The sequence below is a fragment of the Salmo salar genome, chromosome ssa03, assembly GCF_905237065.1.
Source record: "Salmo salar chromosome ssa03, Ssal_v3.1, whole genome shotgun sequence".
Lineage (NCBI taxonomy): Eukaryota > Metazoa > Chordata > Actinopteri > Salmoniformes > Salmonidae > Salmo > Salmo salar.
Window position 1 is genome coordinate 24,581,150 of NC_059444.1, and position 21,349 is coordinate 24,602,498.

The 21,349-nt window shown below is 40.5% G+C and overlaps 2 protein-coding genes across 5 annotated transcripts in view; both read left to right on the top strand.

The window, feature by feature from the left end:
- Positions 1 to 407: 407 nt before the first annotated feature.
- On the top strand, positions 408 to 7,500 carry LOC106599388 (V-type proton ATPase 21 kDa proteolipid subunit). Of its 3 annotated transcripts, none has more exons than XR_001327438.2 (9): positions 408 to 707; positions 1,806 to 1,854; positions 2,055 to 2,138; positions 2,352 to 2,429; positions 3,947 to 4,016; positions 4,331 to 4,382; positions 4,684 to 4,874; positions 5,027 to 6,097; positions 6,178 to 7,500. XR_001327438.2 is itself a non-coding variant. In XM_014190598.2 (8 exons), the coding sequence occupies exons 1-8, from the start codon at positions 641 to 643 to the stop codon at positions 5,051 to 5,053; spliced, it is 618 nt and encodes a 205-aa protein (XP_014046073.1). In that variant the 5' UTR covers positions 408 to 640; the 3' UTR covers positions 5,054 to 7,500. The 3 variants fall into 3 exon arrangements, 1 of the variants encoding a protein (XP_014046073.1); XR_001327439.2 differs by having other exon boundaries at positions 5,027 to 5,115; XM_014190598.2 differs by having other exon boundaries at positions 5,027 to 7,500.
- A 581-nt stretch (positions 7,501 to 8,081) lies between these two features.
- The window catches only part of b4galt2 (UDP-Gal:betaGlcNAc beta 1,4- galactosyltransferase, polypeptide 2), a 146,474-nt gene continuing 133,206 nt past the window's right edge, over positions 8,082 to 21,349 (top strand). The window contains exons 1-2 of one of the 2 annotated variants that reach the window (XM_014190597.2): positions 8,082 to 8,233; positions 8,815 to 8,888. The gene's annotated coding sequence lies outside the window, so the exon portion shown is untranslated. Of the gene's footprint in view, positions 8,234 to 8,446; positions 8,889 to 21,349 lie in introns of those variants that run through there. The other variant, XM_045714667.1, reaches the window with a different exon arrangement.

Here is a 21,349-nt window from a genome sequence, read left to right on the forward strand (position 1 = left end):
TTTGCCTATACAATATTGGCTAACTGGAATCAGACAGAAAGAGGTGAAGCCATAGTATGTACCAACATCTTTTCTGGGAAGTAGTTCTATATTTGAGAAAGTTGAAAGACAAACCAGGAACTCAAGTTTGTATTTTGGAATTTAGCTTACATCATGAGACCAACATGCTATTTTATGTTTCTACAATGCTTCTGTACAGTTTCTTCTACTTGCGGAACTACATTTTCTTAGAAGCGCGAAAAAAAATAAATAAATAATAATAATAATAATAATAATAATAAATAACCGTAGTCTAGGGTGAAGATTGCCCAAGTGCTGGTCTAAGGTCGGTTTTGCGTTTTGACCTGTGGATGAAAAAGTAATACAAAGTTGAAATGTACAACTGGTCCTACGTCTGTGCTTGGGATCTCCCGCGGAAACTGGCACGAAGAAGAAGGAAGTGGAATGACGTTTGTTGTCACGGTCACATGCTCAAGTCAAGCTCGATCAGCTGACTGCATCCCTTCCCTTTTGATGGTTAGATTTCCCTTCCTCAATTGAACGATTTCGGGGTTATTCAGACCGTTCGACGTCAATTGTAAAGACAAAACTGAAGGTACCATAGTGAAATAGTACGGAAAATATCGCGGTTTGGGTGATCATGAACGGACACGCCATTCTCTACACCGGGGTCACTTTGGCCTTCTGGAGTACCATTCTCATCGTCGGTAAGAACGTTTTAGCTACATTTGCCAGCTAGGGTAATGGTTAATGATGATGGCAAATATATAATGTATTTTGTAAATATATTCCTTTCATTCATTTGATTGTATATGTCTGTGTCGTGCTTCACAGACCGTGCTGCTTGCAAGCTAACGTTAGCCTGTTGCGATAGCTAGCGACAATGGCGTAAACTCCTCTGGGTCTGCAGTGATGTGTTAGCTAGGTAATAACTAGCCTGCCTGACAAATAGAGCTAACTAACTTCCTTGAATTATATGTTGTGCACCTTTGGCACTGTCGTCCAAAAGGCAGATTATCTAACTATTCGTTTGTAAAGAATTCGACGTGTATAGAAGTAACGTTAGCTAGTTGCCTAGCAAGTCAGCTAGCTAGTTGTTAGCTAGCATATCACTGCAGAGTTAGTCTAATTAATCAGACTGTAATACACAATTCATTGGTGTATAGACAGACTGACGCAAATGCATGCGAAGTCGGGTTAATGTTCGTTACAAGCAAGAATGTTTAATACAATTACATTTAAACTTACTCTACCGGGTGTCCTTCAACTGCTCGAAATTTGAAACAAAATAGCCACATGAACGTAACCGGTAGAGTAAGTTTTAAATGTACAGTAATTTTATTCGACATTCTGCTTTGTAAGGAACATTTACACGATTTGGTAGGCATTAACTTCAGGCCGTATGTACACCAAATGAATTGTGTAGTACAGCCTGATTAATCAGACTACAGATCCAGAGAGTTAGCTAATGTTCGACTGCATAAGGCTACCCTGCACTAAAACTTTAAAAGCATACTGTTAAGTATAGAAAATGTATAGTTGCCATAGTTATCTAGCTCACTTGCTTGGCTGATAGAGTAAGGAAAATGGGAACTGAAACACCTGTCATGTGGGGGTGAGCCATCACACTTATCTTCTGACACTTAATCATTTCTGACACATTTTTGTTCTGCAGCTCTGTGGCTTTGCGTGTCTGTTACTGAACTGTACTGCAACACACACAAATGCATAAACCAATGAAAATGTTTCCACACTTTTGTTCTGCATACTTTGCAATGCATTACTGGGATTGGTGCTTTTTTCAGGTATTTGCTACACGATCTTCGACCTTGGATTCCGCTTCGATGTGGCATGGTTAGTATGACACACAATCCCTTGTCTTAGAACATCATATCATAGACGTACGAATATAAATCTGTTTCATATTCTGAGCCTGGTGCTGATTACTGGTGGTAACATTTCAGAATTTCAGTCGGGTGTCCCCCCATCTTAGCCTAGACCTAGCGTATGGTACGTTTGATTTTCATGGTGAAATTGTGCTCTCTTTCCCATAGGTTTTTGACAGAAACCTCGCCCTTCATGTGGGCGAACCTTGGGATTGGCTTGGCCATCTCGCTCTCTGTTGTTGGAGCTGCTTGGTGAGTACTCTTCATTTCCCCCTGAGTGTTTCTTCAGAAGAGATTGTCCTGTTTTGAATTTGGAATAGAGAAGTTGTTAAATTAGACTATAAAATTGAAATAGCAACTAGTGTTTTGTCCCCATCCTATTCCCCATTCCATTTAGGCTACATTTCTCCTCTTGTATGGCATGTTCTGTTAATGTTTATACTGAATTGTGTCCTTGTTTTACAGGGGCATTTACATCACAGGTTCCAGCATCATAGGAGGTGGTGTAAAAGCACCACGGATTAAAACAAAGAATCTGGTCAGGTAGGCTATTAAAAAGAGAATGGAACCAGACCCCCCCCCCACCCAGACCACTTAAAGACAGTCCTAGCAAAATGCTTGCTTGAGAACTTGCTAAGAAGCATTTTTTCCCCTTCTTTTTGACCATTTTAAAGCTACAATATGTAACTTTTTGGGTGACCTGACCAAATTCGCATAGAAATTTGAGTTATATTTTTTGCATCAATTACTTTCGGTTTTGTACATCAGCTTTAAACAGCTGAATATACACTTTATTGGTTCTGGAAAATATATTTCAGTGGTACAATGATTCTCTACAACAATGACTGCTTGTTTTGTCACAAACTGAAATTACGTGAACTATTAGAATTTAAGCAACCAGGAAATGGCAGAGGGATTTGTGCATAGTGCATCTTGAAGATATATTCGGTAATACTGCCACTGAACACAACCCATTTTTAAACCCTACTGAGCTTTTGAAATGAGAAGGTTAGCATTGCTTACAAGTAAAATCCCATAGAGAATGCTTACGAACGCATTGTGAAAATGTATAGTCTCTGACCTAGGTATTTGCAGGACCGACATACTAGCCCACAAAGTTAAACAAGTATCTCAAAAATGCTACTCTGTTTGCTGAGTACACAAAACAAATATTGGCTCTTGATCCAGGAGGGGATTCTCTGCTTTTACCAGCGACGCTTTATTTTGGAAGAAGATAGCACTTAGCTCGATGGCTTAACTAGCTACTAAATTAGAAAACCAAATGCACAACTGCAGAGCATTTAACACATTTTAGACAAGTTAATAATTTTAAGATATCTAGCTGGTAAACATTTAGTTGTGATTTCTATACGGTAACTAGATCCCCTGGCATGTGCTGCACAACAGTGAGGGACTCACAAGGCTCTGGTCTCTTGACATTGTGCTTGTAAACAAACACCACGTGACTGGGGACTACTGGTAAACTTCATAATGAAAAATGATGTAACAGTTGAAATGAAGAACACAATCTACTTTGTCTCCTATTGAACAAGTTCACTGCAGGTATTTACTTAAAGTAGCTGCAAATATCCATATGTATTAAGACTTAAAATAAATAGTTTTGAAGGTATTGAAAAACTATACCGGGACTATTTCCAAATACCCCACTATATGGTCTACCACTCAAGCCTACACCGTAAAGTACTTCATTGTTACCCAGAAATGATTTGATATTGGGATAAAAACAGCTCCATTGGGCTTTAAGATGAATGCATTAACTGTAAGTCGCTCTGGATAAGAGCGTCTGCTAAATGACTAAAATGTAGAATCAGTGTCGTGGACCGGTTTCACAGACCCAGATTAAACCTAGTCCTGGACTAAAAAGCACGGTCAATGGAAAATGCTTTTTGGTCAATGTCTGGATCTAAGAAACAGGCCATGTATGCTTTCTGTGTAGGTGTTAAAATTGTATATCTGTATGTGGCCTACTGTATTGTTTGCATCTTTCCGATCAATATACTACTGTGTTTAATGGGGTGGTTGTCTCCTCCCATCCAAAGCATTATCTTCTGTGAGGCTGTAGCCATCTATGGGATCATCATGGCGATCGTTATAAGTAACATGGCTGAGGTAAGCAAGAGAGGGATGGCATACTTTGATCATCATTTGTGCCCTTTTTACATTTTCACTAGTGATTATGGTGATTGCATTCCAAATGGCACCCTATTCCCGAGTGTACTACTTTTGACAAGAGCCCAATGGGCCATGGTCAGACAGTGCATGACTGTATATATCGAATAGGGTGCTATTTGGGACTGAACTTGTGACTCCTAATTGTAGCCTTTTACATAGGACATCTTGGAGTCGAGCTCTGAATCTCCCTGGTGTGTGATACTGTAGTAGACAGCACAAACTTAATTATTTATTTACATCTCTTTTTATAGAGCTTTAGTGGCACCACACCAGAGACCATTGGGGCAAGGAACTACCAAGCAGGTAAGAAATTAATGGTTGGTGGGTGTTGCTTAGCCTCGTCCCAGATCTGTCTGCTCTTGCCAACTCCATTGTTAAGATTGAAAATCACAGCATTGTTTGGCATGACAACGAGTTGGCATGATAGCACAAACACTGGCGCTCAGGTGAGGTTTTGATTGGAACCAGGCCTTAAATTCCAATAGGATAAAGGCAGGCACAAGTAAAGCAGGCACGTCTTGCCATTGGCTTAGTTAAACAGTGCAATGATAAAATACAGTTGAAGGAAATGCTGTGCTCTTGTGATTGCGTTCTCTCCTAACAGGCTACTCCATGTTTGGCGCTGGTCTTACTGTGGGATTCTCCAACCTCTTCTGTGGCATCTGTGTTGGCATCGTTGGTAGTGGGGCCGCCCTGGCAGATGCTCAGAACGGCAGCCTCTTTGTTAAAATCCTTATTGTGGAAATCTTCGGCAGTGCAATTGGGCTATTTGGAGTGATTGTGGCCATCTTGCAGGTAACTAACATTCTTTTGACATGGTTTTCTTTCTCCCCCTGATTGGTTGAATAGCATAATATTCTATCATATTCAGTAGCTGATTGCATCAACCAAGTATAGGTTTGCTTTTTGGTTTTATTACATACTTGATCAAATGTCTTTTCTTGTAGACGTCGAAAGTAAAAATGGGTGACTAGAAGATTCATTTTCAAGATGACAAGATCAATGGAAGACAAAGCTGGACAAGCAGATGGATTGTGTAAATACATAGTAAATTATTTTAATGTATTTTTTGTCTGTGATTGTTTTTAACCATAATTTGCTGAAGAGTGACATATTTGCACCATTTTGTCTTAAAGGAATGCAGCCAAATGGTTAGATTAAACTGCAGGTGTTTAAGACAAAATCCTGTCCCTTTTGAATACAATTTGTCTTCGTAGTATAGTGGTACATATAATTAATCTCTAGAAAACCTCATGGCTTTCCCCACATACTTTTACTGTTGTATCAAATCTATCACAATTGAAAGGGCCACTAGACATTTAGGGAATGTACTCTGTAGTAGGGACATTTTTATCAAAATATATTTGATTTCATTAACATCTGTACAGTATAGGATTTTTTTGACCCGTGATCAAATCATGGAATGCCACTATTTAACATCTAAGGTACCCAAGTTTGGTTTGACACGCATATGGTTTCTCTGGTGGTGGACATGCTTGCTGTTCCATAAAGAGCTGTTCTGTTCATTACATGGAAGTGAAACATTCCAGCAATGTCGTAATTTGTATTGAATGCCTGTAAAAATGTGTTTTGAAGTATTTCACCTGTTTGTATGCAAAAGTCGTAATGTATAACAAAGCAAATTATTATATTTATGACTGATGTAATCCATGTTTTTCGACTAGTTTCAGTTACGGTATGTTTTTCCATGATTGGTGTAAGTAACCTTTTCTGTAGTAACACAGAATGAATCAATATGTGTGGGTACAAGGGTGCTCTAAGGAGATATTACACTGAAATAGTCATTGTTGTTGGTCGTTTGACATTGGTCAGCTGTCATTATTCAGTCTTTTGTTTTGATGTATGCATAACATTTTAGTAGGCACTCTTCAGTCCTGATTGGTTAAACATTTGAATTGTAAATTGTTGTGTGTACAGTATATATAAAGGGCACATGTCTGTTTCTGTGTTAAGCATGAGGGTGTTTACCATTTTGATGCAAGTGGTCTTTATCCACGGTGAGTGAACTGTTGCTGATGAACCTAAGTATTATCTGATTTCAAGTGACCATAGATAATGTCTGTTTTCTCCTTCTCAGGTCTGTAATCCCCTGTAAACTATCCGTCTGTGCAGAGTGAAATGTAGATGTTTTCCTCAAGACCACTTATCCGTGTCAGTGTTTCCCCTTTATTCATTTAGCAGTGGCGAGATTTTATAATGTAGATATATACCCCAAGACGACACCCTGCTCCCACTACCTCTGCCACCGCTGCTGAAGACCCCCACCCACTACTTCTGCCACCACTGCTGAAAAATCTTAGGGGAAACACTGCGTGTACATTTTCTGCTTTCCTTCTGTTTTTTGGTAATTTTGAGCTTGAATGATCTGAGCTCCTTGTCTTTTGACTGCCGCGAATGGGCCAATATGCATACTCTTTTGGAGAGATGGTACTCGAGCAGAACATCAATAAGAACTTTCTCAGACCAGTTGGCCTTTTACTTAGTCGTGATTTTGTTTGTCTTTATTTTATTTTTTTTGTCTAATAAATTACGGTGTTACTGATAAGACAATTAGCTTGAGCCCTTAAATTAAAAGTAGTCCTAGAGTCAGTTTATGACAGACTTCCATTTTAATGTTCATAATGTCCAACTTGCTGTGACCATGGGTTTGTCCCAAATGAGCCCTTTGGGCCCTGATCAAAAGTAGTGCAGTATAAGAACTAGGGTTTCATTTGGGATGCATTTATGACTGTATATGTATGGGGGGTCTCCAACTGAGTGTTCCATCCTGTCCTCACCAACTCAGTTTATACCAAAACTTCTGTTAATAATTAGGTAGCATTGTGTGGTTGTTGTTAGATGACAGATGTATCAATTCACTGTATCAGATTGCTATCATTTTATTATATTAAAAATAATGTATGTAAAAGTTTATGGTATTTATCCATGGAGATGAAAGATTGTTTGGCTGGTCCCTATGGCAAAAGGCCCAAAAAGATCATTTGAAATAGTATTTGGTGTGGGTTTCATACATTGAGTCAGCTTTGTTCATTACTTTTGCGCATTTCTAAATGGACCTTTGGTGTAATACTCGGTTGTCCGTCCTGGTCTTGGAGAGCCTCAGTGCTGAAGGGTTTAACTTGAATGGATAACATTTGGATTGTAAGTCCAACTGTTGTTGGTTTAAAAGTATGCTGATTGAGAGATGGCCATGAATGCACATGGCTTACATTGAGGCCCTCTAGGTCCTTGGTTGGCCACCTACTGTAGTGGTGTCATTCCTAATGTAAAGGAAGATTTCTAGATCATACTTCAGTGAGTGTTTAATATGTTGATGTGGTGAATCCATTGTTTTGACATGTAAAAGTGGGTCCTCTTTACTTCATAATTGTCCTTGAAAGAATAAAATATTCCAACCTGATCGTTCAATCAAATTAATCAAACGTATTTTATAAAGCCCTTTCTACATCAGCTGTTGTCACAAATTGCTTTACAGATATGGGGCCTAGTGGCCAGGAAAAACTCCTTAAGGGAAGACACCTAGAGAGGAACCCGACTCAGGGGAGGGGCGGGGGGTGACAATCCATTTCTGGCTGTAGAGTAAGTCGTTTATTTTTTGTGTGGTTCTGTAATATTATTTATGTCCCAGTCCCACTCTTTGTAATTATTTTTTATCCACTAGGTGGCGCTAGATAAGTATTTTTATATTTACCGGGGACCTATCACAGCGTATGCCTCTCCCTTATTGCTCATTTACAACTTTTGAAAAAGTGGGGGCAGCTACATTTGGCATATTAATTCAGTTACTTTTCTTGACTTTAGAAATGTCAAGTTGTACCTCACAAATGAAGAAATTATTTACATTTACTGTTGTCCTATCTTTTAACTGCAGACTACTAGAGATGTGCAATGCAATAATAGGACCTAGTTTAAGCTCCCTCTGGTGGCAGAATACACGGGTGTTTAGACTGTCAGAGATCCCGTACTGAAGAGCGCGAGACCAGAGAGGAAGACTGGAAAAGAGAGGCTCGACTGCGCGCAAAATCTGTCCGCGCGAAAATTAGAGTTAAGCCGACCAAGTTGGGGAGTTTTTGTATAGGGGGGCAATGAGTGTCGAATTTGTTGAAGATAAACGTGAATTGCTATTTTGATTGGTGAGTCTTATTTGATTGAATTGAAGTTTGATAATGCTTAGGTTGTTACGAATGTACTGATTCAAGTGTAACGCGCGAGACATTTGGATAAAACATTTTTTATATCGGAGTCGCGTATCTGCCCTCTCATTGGCTAGAATGTTCCCACCTGATCTCTCCTCCCGACTGCTTTTCGCCTTTGTGGACATATATTTCCATTGTTAGAGCGGCCAGTCGACCATCTTGACAATATAATAGACAATCTTCGGCGAGAGAAAACTGCTAGACTCCTTTTTTGTCTTCATAGCCACATTAAAACGTAACGGACTGTCGGAATTAGGAAGATAGAAGATTTACTACCCTATATTTGCCCTCCGTAAATAATCAAACAATGAGGCATTCATATCTCCCATGTCTGTTATATGGCAAAACGTTTTGATCAATGTGTCTGCACGAAAAATGAAATGACCGATTTATATAATCAGAAATAAATAAAACGCACTCCAGGCTTTATTAAGTGGATATTACGTGCCTTTTAACGACAGAGAGCAGGTTTTCGTGAGGACTTTTTGTTATTTAATTTTTTTAAATGACATTTACAGATTTCATATAAAAGGTTGCTGCAACAACAAAGACAATGCATTCATAGGAGAGGAGGATTGCTTGCTACCTTAAGGTAAGAATAAATTATATTTAATTTGTTCATCATCACATTTCGTTCTTTTGTTGTTCTTGTATTTTTACATTTAGCCTGCCATTTGGATTCTTCTTTATTATCCTATACATCTGCATTTATCAACATGTATATGTTTACTGGTGGTTATTGATGTTTTATTATACAATTTGCTTTGTTGTCATGCACATTTTGCTGAAGCATGCTGCTGCTAGACCCGCCATTCTACATGCATTTGCAACATCCCTTTTTTCAAGTGATCCAAACGTTAGACATTATTTCAACAAGCCGAAAGGTCCTTTGATCAGCGATGGAACGATCCATCCGGGCAGCATGCAGTGATGCTCTCATGCTGCCAACTGGTATCTAGTTAGTTATAAGATGTTGACAAGTTGCTCAAATGATTATTTACTATCTACATAATAACTCACGAAATACAGAGCTATTTCTATACGTCTGTTTTCATCTAGATCTATAGGCTACAGTTAAACTCAAGTGAGATCAAGATGCAGCCTACATTGTTTGCTGAAGTTTTAGGCTACAAGCTTTATAGCCTACATAGTGTAAGTAGATATCACTATATCTTGATCAGAAACTGGTTTTCACATCAATGCTATGTATCCTCAGCTTAGTTTTCCATGTCAAATGTACCCATTTAGAAATGCTTCTGTGTCATTATGTACATTGATGTGATAGTGTTTGTAGGGCAAAACTGGTCCTGGATGCATTCACTTCACTGAACTCTTACTTTGTACAAGTGGCTTCACTGACCCCACTTCAGTCAGTCAATGACAGGGTCATGATGAACTTTTCAGGGCTCAGGATAAATGAATGGAACCCACAAATAACAGTGGTGGAAATGTGTTCTGCACAGTTGGGCTACTTTGCTCCAATTATATCCCTCCTGATCATAAACAAATCACAAAATAATCAGGAATAATATGTTGAGCACTGTCTGATTTTGGTTTGTGCACCCTGTTGCAGTGGCCTTTGTGTATACCAATGAATGTGGTCCATAGCCTGACAGCCCACCCTCCAGGGTGGCCAAAGTCAACATGGTCACAGAGCATTTTGTATTATTATGTACGTAAATCTGCGACTCCCCGTTTGGTATGATAAGTTACGTTTCATATGGTATGTATTAATTTTTGGATGTCCATCATCCATTTTGTATGATATGTAACGAATTACAATTTGTACAATATGCTACTAATTTGCAAAACGTATGATACAGCTGAAGTCGGAAGTTTGCATACACCTTAACCAAATACATTTAAACTCAGTTTTTCACAATTTCTGACATTTAATCCTAGTACAAATTCCCTGTCTTAGGTCAGTTAGGATCACCACTTTATTTTAAGAATGTGATATGTCAGAATAATAGATGAGAGAATGATTTATTTCAGCTTTTATTTCTTTCATCACATTCCTAGTGGGTCAGAAGTTTACATACACTCAATTAATATTTGGTAGCATCGCCTTTAAATTGTTTAACTTGGGTCAAACAATAAGTTGGGTGATTTTTGGCCCATTCCTTGTGACAGAGCTGGCGTAACTGAGTCAGGTTTGTAGACCTCCTTGTTCGCACACACCTTTTCAGTTCTGCCCACACATTTTCTATAGGATTGAGGTCAGGGCTTTGTGATGGCCACTCCAATACCTTGACTTTGTTGTCCTTAAGCCATTTTGCTACAACTTTGGAAGTATGCTTGGGGTCATTGTCCATTTGGAAGACCCATTTCCGACCAAGCTTTAACTTCCTGACCGATGTCTTGATGTTGCTTCAATATATCCACACAATTTTCCATTCTCATGATGCCAACTATTTTATGAAGTGGACCAGTCCCTCCTGCAGCAAAGCACCCCCACAACATGCTGCTGCCACCCCCGTGCTTCACAGTTGGGATGTTGTTCTTCGGCTTGCAAGCCTCCCCCTTTTTCCTCCAAACATAACGATGGTCATTATGGACAGTTATATTTTTGTTTCATCAGACCAGAGGACATTTCTTCAAAAAGTACGATCTTTGTCCCCATGTGCAGTTGCAAACCGTAGTCTGGGTTTTTTTATGGCGGTTTTGGAGCAGTGGCTTCTTCCTTGCTGAGCTGCCTTTCAGGTTATGTCGATATAGAACTCGTTTTACTGTGGATATAGATACTTTTGTACCTGTTTCCTCCAGCACCTTCTCAAGGTCCTTTGCTGTACGTTCATCTCCTTCCTGAGCGGTATGATGGCTGCGTGGTCCCGTGATGTTTATACTTGCGTACTATTGTTTGTACAGATGAATGTGGTACTTTCAGGCGTTTGGAAAATGCTCCCAAGGATGAACCAGACTTGTGGCGGTCTACAATTTTTTTCTGAGGTATTGGCTGATTTCTTTTGAGTTTCCCATGATGTCAAGCAAAGAGGCACTGAGTTTGAAGGTAGGCCTTGAAATACATCCACAGGTACACCTCCAATTGACTCAAATTATGTCAAGTAGCCTATCAGAAGCTTCTAAAGCCATAACATGATTTTCTGGTATTTTCTAAGCTGTTTAAAGGCACAGTCAACTTAGTGTATGTAAACTTCTGACCCACTGGAATTGTGATACAGTGAATTATAAGTGAAATAATCTGTCTGTAAACAATTTTTGGAAAAATGACTTGTGTCATGCACAAAGTAGATGTCCTAACCGACTTGCCAAAACTATAGTTTGTTAACAAGAAATTTGTGGAGTGGTTGAAAAACGAGATTTAATGACTCCAACCTAAGTGTATGTAAACTTCCGACTTCAACTCTATGTTAGAAATTCTAATTTGTTGTGCCAACTTTAACTAGGTGTCTAACGTTTGCTAGCTAGCTATTGTTACCTCTAGGGGTTAGGTTTAAGGGTTAAGTAGTTGTAGTAGTTGCAAAGTAGCTAAAAAGTAGGTTGTAGTTGCTAAAGTTGTCTGTGATGAGATTCGTATGCACAACCTTTGAGTTGCTAGACGATTGGGTGATATGACTACCCATCCACCCCAACCAACCAACCAACCACCCTCCTTTTGTTTTTGTCTTAAGTAACTTTCTATCTTATGTAACCATAACAAACGTAAGATGTCGTACTCATTTGAGGGTCCTGTATTTTCGTGTACTATGTTACATCTAGTTTATGTGACCAGTCTGTGAAAGCAGGTGAGGAGTGACTACTTCCATAGGACTGCGATTCACTTAATGCCACTTGTTTCTTACACAGCTGGATCGCCAAATATCCAGTTGTGTAAGAATTTGGTTCTGTGTTTGATAGACCCTTAGCATACTTGAACTAATGACCGTGCACGTTTAAAGTTTAAATGAATTACATTTGACTTACGTGTAAAGAATAAGCCAGTGCTTTGTTCCTAGGATGCCTACAATTGAAATGTTGATTGTTCCTGGCAGTTTGTTTGCGAAGGAGTGTTCTATTCTTTCAGGTTAATTCAATGTTGAGTTTTGTTGTCATGGGAACAGCCAGACCTGAGCAACAAAGGTGGCAGTTGGAGAGGACGGCTTTGCTCTATGCATTGACTTGGTGTTTTGTCTAAAAACCAGCCTATTCAGAGCTGTAAATTGTGAGTTTCATTCAAAATCTCAAAGGATGTGTCCTTGCATACATTGATTAATCTACAGTCTGAGAGCACGAGGTTCACTTTAAAACAAGGATAGTATGGATCAAAACTGATAGGAGTAATCATTAATTGCATTGTATTGCAAAGCCCAATTTTTTCAAACCAAATTATTAATGACGGCATGGCACTTAAAAAATATGTGCTATGATAGTTATTGTTTGGTTTGTAAAGTAATCCTTTTTAGTTCATTATAGAAATACAGCCCATAATATCCCCTATCGGTGTCGTAGTAGATTTTAGTTTGTTGCTGTAGTGTTTAACAGAGAATCAAAACTGCCCAAAACCTACTCTGAATCCCAGGCTGTCCCAATATAACCTTCCCTCCACCCAAGCACTTCATTTATATTTTGGCTCTGGAGCCAAATGAGCAGCTCGATCTGAGGAAGCAGAGAGAGAGGCAAGGCAAGGCAAACCTATATTTGATGGTGGAGAGACTTTAGAGCTTAGCAACTCTGGAGCATGGCCACAGAGGCCTTCTGTGTAGGCTATGTATTGAAATAGGCTAGCTACACACTGTGAAGATAGCAATCTCAATAGAAATATGGTAGAAATACTTACAATTTCATGTAATGTATAATCAACATGTCATAATCAGTCATGTGTATCACATGAAAGGAAGCACAGGGGTGATGTGATACCCCCTTGCACAGAGCAGAGATCTGGTGCATCCTACTGTCATTGTAGATTAATGTAATGTTGTCCCTTGAGTCAAATCCAGCAGAACTGTATAGTACTGTACTATGATAAGAACCTTGATGGGAGAACATCATGGAAATGTTCTAGTACAGTCGTGGCCAAAAGTTTTGAGAATGACACAAATATAAATTTTCACAAAGTCTGCTGCCTCAGTTTGTATGATGGCAATTTGCATATACTCCAGAATGTTATGAAGAGTGATCAGATGAATTGCAATTAATTGCAAAGTCCCTCTTTGCCATGCAAATGAACTGAATCCCCCCCCAAAACTTTTCCACTGCATTTCAGCCCTGCCGCAAAAGGACCAGCTGACATCATGTCAGTGATTCTCTCGTTAACACAGGTGTGAGTGTTGACGAGGACACGGCTGGAGATCACTCTGCCATGTTGATTGAGTTCGAATAACAGACTGGAAGCTTCAAAAGGAGGGTGGTGCTTGGAATCATTGTTATTCCTCTGTCAACCATGGTTACCTCCAAGGAAACACGTGCCATCATCATTGCTTTGCACAAAAAGGGCTTCACAGGCAAGGATATTGCTGCCAGTAAGATTGCACCTAAATCAACCTTTTATCGGGTCATCAAGAACTTCAAGGAGAGCAGTTCAATTGTTGTGAAGAAGGCTTCACGGCGCCCAAGAAAGTCCAGCAAGCGCCAGAACCGTCTCCTAAAGTTGATTCAGCTGCGGGATCGGGGCACCACCAGTACAGAGCTTGCTCAGGAATGGCTGCAGGCAGGTGTGAGTGCATCTGCACGCACAGTGAGGCGAATACTTTTGGAGGATGGCCTGGTGTCAAGAAGGGCAGCAAAGAAGCCACTTCTCTCCAGGAAAAACATCAGGGACAGACTGCTATTCTGCAAAAGGTACAGGGATTGGACTGCTGAGGACTGGGGTAAAGTCATTTTCTCTGATGAATCCCCTTTCCGATTGTTTGGGGCATCCGGAAAAAAGCTTGTCCGGAGAAGAAAAGGTGAGCGCTACCATCAATCCTGTGTCATGCCAACAGTAAGGCATCCTGAGACCATTCATGTGTGGGGTTGCTTCTCAGCCAAGGAAGTGGGCTCACTCACAATTTTGCCTAAGAACACAGCCATGAATAAAGAATGGTACTAACACATCCTCCGAGAGAAACTTCTCCCAACCGTCCAGGAACAGTTTGGTGACGAACAATGCCTTTTCCAGCATGATGGAGCACCTTGCCATAAGGCAAAAGTGATAACTAAGTGGCCCGGGGAACAAAACATCGATATTTCGGGTCCATGGCCAGGAAACTCCCCAGTCCTTAATCCCATTGGGAACTTGTGGTCAATCCTCAAGAGGCGGGTGGACAAACAAAAACCCACAAATTCTGACAAACTCCAAGCATTGATTATGCAAGAACAGGCTGCCATCAGTCAGAATGTGGCCCAGAAGTTAATTGACAGCATGCCAGGGCGGATTGCAGAGGTCTTGAAAAAGAAGGGCCAACACTGCAAATATTGACTCTTTGCATCAACTTCATGTAATTATCAATAAAAGCATTTGACACTTATGAAATGCTTGTAATTATACTTCAGTATTCCATAGTAACATCTGACAAAAATATCTAAAGACACTGAAGCAGCAAACTTTGTGGAAATTAATATTTGTGTCATTGTCAAAACTTTTGGCCACAACTATACAAATGGTAGAGCTTGGTTGATGCATAAATAACCTAGTTTAGTAGTCAGATATTTATTTAATTTCTGGCTTGAATATTTGGCATGTAGCCTATGAATAATATTTTGATTGGGATTTGATAGTAGAAGCATCACACACCTTCCTTGACAAGAGTGTCGATCCATTTTCCATTAGTTGAAATGTGAAACATGCAGTGTTTCTGACAAGGGTCAGCAGACTGAGCTGTGCGTGTGCTCTTCTCCACAGTGTTGGTGGTAATCGGGCATGAGTGTCAAGTCTGATATCTGGGTTCCTCTCCTCCAGCTGTGAGAACATGTCTGTGATGTTACACAACATGGATTATTAAGAGTTGTTCCCCTTAAAATGGCATCACTCTCTTTACCCCTCTATGTTAATCTGTGTTGAGATGAGGGTGCTGGTGAAGGAGAATGATTTTGTTTTATTATTCTGAGTCAGTGTATTGGTATTGGCCACCATGGCCAATTTTTTCAAACCAAATTATTATTGACGGCATGGCACTTACAAAAATATGTGCTATGATAGTTATTGTTTGGTTTGTAAAGAAACCCTTTTTCTTTACAAACTCCTAGTAATACCTCAAGCCCACGTATCCACACAACTTTCCTTTCCAGAAATAAAATATATATAATTAAATATCTCTTGTTTGTACAGGGCTGTTAGTTTACAACTTCTATGCAGTGCAAGGTAGGTCTAATTCTCCCCCCGGGGAGCAACAGAGAGGAATCTGTGTGTGCCAGTCAGAAGGTGAGGGGTGTCCTTTCTCAGAGTGGTTAGCATGAGCATAATGCCATTCCAGGCAAGAGGGCAGTGACACACAGTTTGCCCTTCACACCCTGCACTGTCTTTGTTTATCTAGTCTTTAGTCTCTTAGTCTTTTGACAAGCAACACCTTTGACTCCTGTAGGACTCTATGGGCCTTGAGCCAACAATGTAATGTTACATTTTACACAAAGCTATGCCAATTTGGAGCAATAGTCAGATTAGATGTTCTGGAAAATGTGTTGTTTTAGTGTGATGTGTCGCCTTGTGAGGTGTTGATTTACTTAATGTTTGTTTTTGTATGCCTGAATGAATGCAGAATACTGATGTAAGTCTATGAGCTGATATACATTGGTGGCATATCATTGAAGCACGTTATTACACTGAAATAATAGCTCAAATGCAACGTATTCATTCATTATAATCATATGCCCCATTCCCCCTTTGTGTGTTGTACTTTGCACGTTTTGTAAACCAACAGCATTCTGTTCTATTCTATCCACACCCATATCAGGTGGTGATTCACTGCATAATGGTGGAATCAATTTTCAACCATCTTTATTATAAATCTAGATATCTAATGCAATCAGGAGTATGTGGACATTTAGATCAAATCTACTCATGGTATTTTGAGTGACTCAGATCTCCTCTGCAGTGCGTGTGTTTTGATGTGTTACCAAAACAGTGTCAATCCTTGTGTTTAGGCATGACTCCTGCCAACACATTTTCAATTACACCGCATTGTGTACAATGATTTACAGTGCCTTCAGTAAGTATTCACACCCATTGACTTTTTCCATATTTTGTTGTTACAGCCTGAATTTAAAATGGATTAAATATATATGTTTTGTCACTGCCCTACATGCAATATCCCATAATGTCAAAATGGAATTATGTTTTTCAAAATTTTTACAAATTAATGCAAAATGAAAAGCTGAAATGTCTTCAGTCAATAAGTATTCAAGCCCTTTCTTATTGCAAGGTGTAAAAATGTGCTTAACAAATCACATAATAAGTTGCATGGACTCACTCTGTGTGCAATAATAGTGTTTAACATGATTTTTGAATGAGACTACCTCATCTATGGTCCCTCAGTCGAGCAGTGCATGTCAAACACAGATTCAACCACAAAGACCAGGGAGGTTTTCCAATGTCTCGCAAAGAAGGGCACCTATTGGTAGATGGGTAAACAATTGTAATATCCCTTTGAGCATGGTGAAGTTATTAATTACACTTTGGATGGTGTATCAATACACCCAGTCACTACAAAGATACAGGCGTCCTTCCTAACTCAGTTGCCGGAGAGGAAAGAAACAGCGCAGGGATTTCACCATGAGGCCAATGGTGACGTTAATACAGTTAAAGTTTAATGGGTGGGATAGGAGAAAAGTGAGGAGGGATCAACAACATTGTAGTTACTCCACAATACTAGCCTAATTTACAGAGGGAAAAGAAGGAAGCCTGTACAGAATAAAAATATTCCAAAACATGCATCCTGTTTGCAGCAAGGCACGAAACTAATACTGCAAATGTTGCATAATCCAGGTGTGGAAAGCTCTTAGAGACTTACCCAGAAAGACTCACAGCTGTAATCCACAGGAGGTTGGTAGCACCTTAATTGGCGAGGACGGGCTAGTGTTAATGGCTGGAGCGGAATCAGTGGAATAGTATAAAATACATCACCCACATGCCATTCCATTTACTCTGTTTCAGCCGTTATTATGAGCCGTCCTCCCCTCAGCAGCCTCCACTGGTGCAATCAGTGCCAAAGGTGCTTCTACAAAGTATTGACTCTTACGTGAATACTTATGTAAATGAGATATTTCTTTATTTCATTTTCAATAAATGTGCAAATGTTCTAAAAACATGTTTTCACTTTGTCATTATGGGATATTGTGTGTAGATGGGTGAGAGAAAAAAAATGTAATCCATTTTGAATTCAGGCTTTCATACAACAACATTTTGAATAAGTCCAGGGGTATGATTACTTTCAGAAGGCACTGTGTATATATACACTAGATGACTGACAGGGGGCGCTGTGTTGAAGCCACCTCGCCTCCATCGTGGTACTCCCCCACCATTGTAAAACATACATTATATACTGCTCAAAAAAATAAAGGGAACACTTAAACAACACATCCTAGATCTGAACGAAAGAAATAATCTTATGAAATACTTTTTTCTTTACATAGTTGAATGTGCTGACAACAAAATCACGCAAAAATAATCAATGGAAATCCAATTTATCAACCCATGGAGGTCTGGATTTGGAGTCACACTCAAAATTAAAGTGGAAAACCACACTACAGGCTGATCCAACTTCGATGTAATGTCCTTAAAACAAGTCAAAATGAGGCTCAGTAGTGTGTGTGGCCTCCACGTGCCTGTATGACCTCCCTACAAGGCCTGGGCATGCTCCTGATGAGGTGGCGGATGGTCTCCTGAGGGATCTCCTCCCAGACCTGGACTAAAGCATCCGCCAACTCCTGGACAGTCTGTGGTGCAACATGGCGTTGGTGGATGGAGCGAGACATGATGTCCCAGATGTGCTCAATTGGATTCAGGTCTGGGGAACGGGCGGGCCAGTCCAAAGCATCAATGCCTTCCTCTTGCAGGAACTCCAGCCACATGAGGTCTAGCATTGTCTTGCATTAGGAGGAACCCAGGGCCAACCGCACCAGCATATGGTCTCACAAGGGGTCTGAGGATCTCATCTCGGTACCTAATGGCAGTCAGGCTACCTCTGGTGAGCACAAGGAGGGCTGTGCGGCCCCCCCAAAGAAATGCCACCCCACACCATGACTGACCCACCGCCAAACCGGTCATGCTGGAGGATGTTGCAGGCAGCAGAACGTTCTCCACGGCGTCTCCAGACTCTGTCACGTCTGTCACGTGCTCAGTGTGAACCTGCTTTCATCTGTGAAGAGCACAGGGCGGCAGTGGCAAATTTGCCAATCTTGGTGTTCTCTGGCAAATGCCTAACGTCCTGCACGGTGTTGGGCTGTAAGCACAACCCCTACCTGTGGACGTCGGGCCCTCATACCACCCTCATGGAGTCTGTTTCTGATGGTTTGAGCAGACACATGCACATTTGTGGCCTGCTGGAGGTCATTTTGCAGGGCTCTGGCAGTGCTTCTCCTGCTCCTCCTTGCACAAAGGCGGAGGTAGCGGTCCTGCTGCTGGGTTGTTGCCCTCCTACGGCCTCCTCCACGTCTCCTGATGTACTGGCCTGTCTCCTGGTAGCACCTCCATGCTCTGGACACTACACTGACAGACACAGCAAACCTTCTTGCCACAGCTCGCATTGATGTGCCATCCTGGATAAGCTGCACTACCTGAGCCACTTGTGTGGGTTGTAGACTCCGTCTCATGCTACCACTAGAGTGACAGCACCGCCAGCATTCAAAAGTGACCAAAACATCAGCCAGGAAGCATAGGAACTGAGAAGTGGTCTGTGGTCCCCACCTGCAGAACCACTCCTTTATTGGGGGTGTCTTGTTAATTGCCTAAAATTTCCACCTGTTGTCTATTCCATTTGCACAACAGCATGTGAAATGTATTGTCAATCAGTGTTGCTTCCTAAGTGGATAGTTTGATTTCACAGAAGTGTGATTGACTTGGAGTTACATTGTGTTGTTTAAGTGTTCCCTTTATTTTTGTGAGCAGTGTATATACAAAAGTATGTGGACACCACTTTAAAATTAGTGGATTCGGCTATTTCAGCCACACCCGTTGTTGATGGATGTATAAAATTGAGCGCACAGCCATGTAATCTCCATAGACAAACATTGGCCTAACTGAAGAGCTCAGTGACTTTCAATGTGGCACCGTCATAGGATGCCACCTTTCCAACAAGTAATTTTGTCAAATTTCTGACCTGCTAGAGCTGCCAGGTCAACTGTGTTGTTATTTTGAAGTGTAAATGTCTAGGAGCAGCAACGGCTCAGCCGCGAAGTGGTAGGCCACACAAGCTCACAGAACGGGACCGCCAAGTGCTGGAGTGCGTAGTGCATTCAGACCCCTTGACTTTTTCCACATTTTGTTACTTTGCAGCCTTATTCTAAAATGGATTAAATAAAACATTTCCCACGTCAATCTACACAATGCTCAATAATAACAAATCAAAAACAGGTTTTTAGAAATGTTTGCAAATATATTACAAATTGTGCGTCCTGTTTCCATTCATCCTTGAGATGTTTCTACAACTTTATTGGAGTCCACCTATGGTAAATTCAACTGATTGGACATGATTTGGAAAGGCACATACCAATCTACATAAGGTCCCACAGTTGACAGTGCATGTCAGAGCAAAAACAAAGCCACGAGTTCAAAGGAATTGTCCGTATCTCTAGACCTGAAAATAGCTGTGCAGCGACGCTCGCCATCCAACCTGACAGAGCACGAGAGCATCTGCAGAGAAGAATGGGAGAAACTCCCCAAATACAGGTGCGCCAAGCTTGTAGCATCATACCCAAGAAGACTCATGGCTGTAATCGCTGCAAAGGGTGCTTCAACAAAGTACTGAGTAAAGGGTCTGAATACTTATGTAAATGTAACATTTCTGGTAAATGTTTTTTTTTATAAATTAGTTAAAAGACATCTAAAAACCTGGTTTTGCCTTGTCATTATTGGGTATTGTGTGTAGATTGATGGGGGGGGAATGATTTAATCAATTTTAGAATAATACTGTAACGTAACAAAATGTGTCAAAAGTCAAGGGGTCTGAATTCTTTTCGAATTCACTGTATATATTTATTATTATATATTGGTTTTAAACAAAACTTTTTTCACAAAACTAATACACTGGGCCTTTAATCAGTCTGTATTGGAGAACCAATAAAGCCCCTCCACCCCTAAACTACTTCCCACGGATATGATTGTGTATGGTAATTAATACAAAACATTACAGCATTGCTACTGTCTTCACTATGCTATAAACATGATAATCAGTCCTCAATGTGGAAAAAGTCAAGGGGCCTGAATGCTTTCCTAAGGTACTGTATTTCATGCTCCCTATTTTACTGCACAGATCATGTGAGAGAATTTACCTCAGCACTGTTATCAACGTAAAATGTGATTCTGTGAAGAACATGGGACCTACAGTTTGCATCAGAAAGATGTAAATCCACCCAAACATTTCTTTCCCCTCACTGAGCATATGTACACATGTACACTGAGTATACCAAACATTAGGAACACCTTCCTAATATTGAGTTGCACCCCCTTTTTGCCCTAAAAACAGTCTCAATTCGTCGGGGCAGTGACTCTACGAGGAGTCGAAAGTGTTCCACAGGAATGCTGGCCCATGTTGACTCCAATGCTTTCCACAGTTGTGTCAAGTTGGCTGTATGTGTTTTGGATGGTGGACCATTCTTGGTACACACGGGAAACTGTTGAGCGTGAAACCCAGCAGCGTTACAGTTCTTGACTCAAACCGGTGCGCCTGGTACCTACCACCATACCCCGTTCAAAGGCACTTAAATCTTTTGTCTTGCCCGTTCACCCTTCATCCTTGTCTCAATTGTCTAAAGGCTTAAAAATCCTTCTTTAACCTGTCTCCTCCCCTTCATCTACACTGATTGAAGTGGATTTAACAAGAGACATCTGTAAGGGATCATAGCTTTTACCTGGATTCACCTGGTCATGGGAAGAGCAGGATCTCATAAATGCATGGGGACTTGTTTGTTGGAAACTGGCAT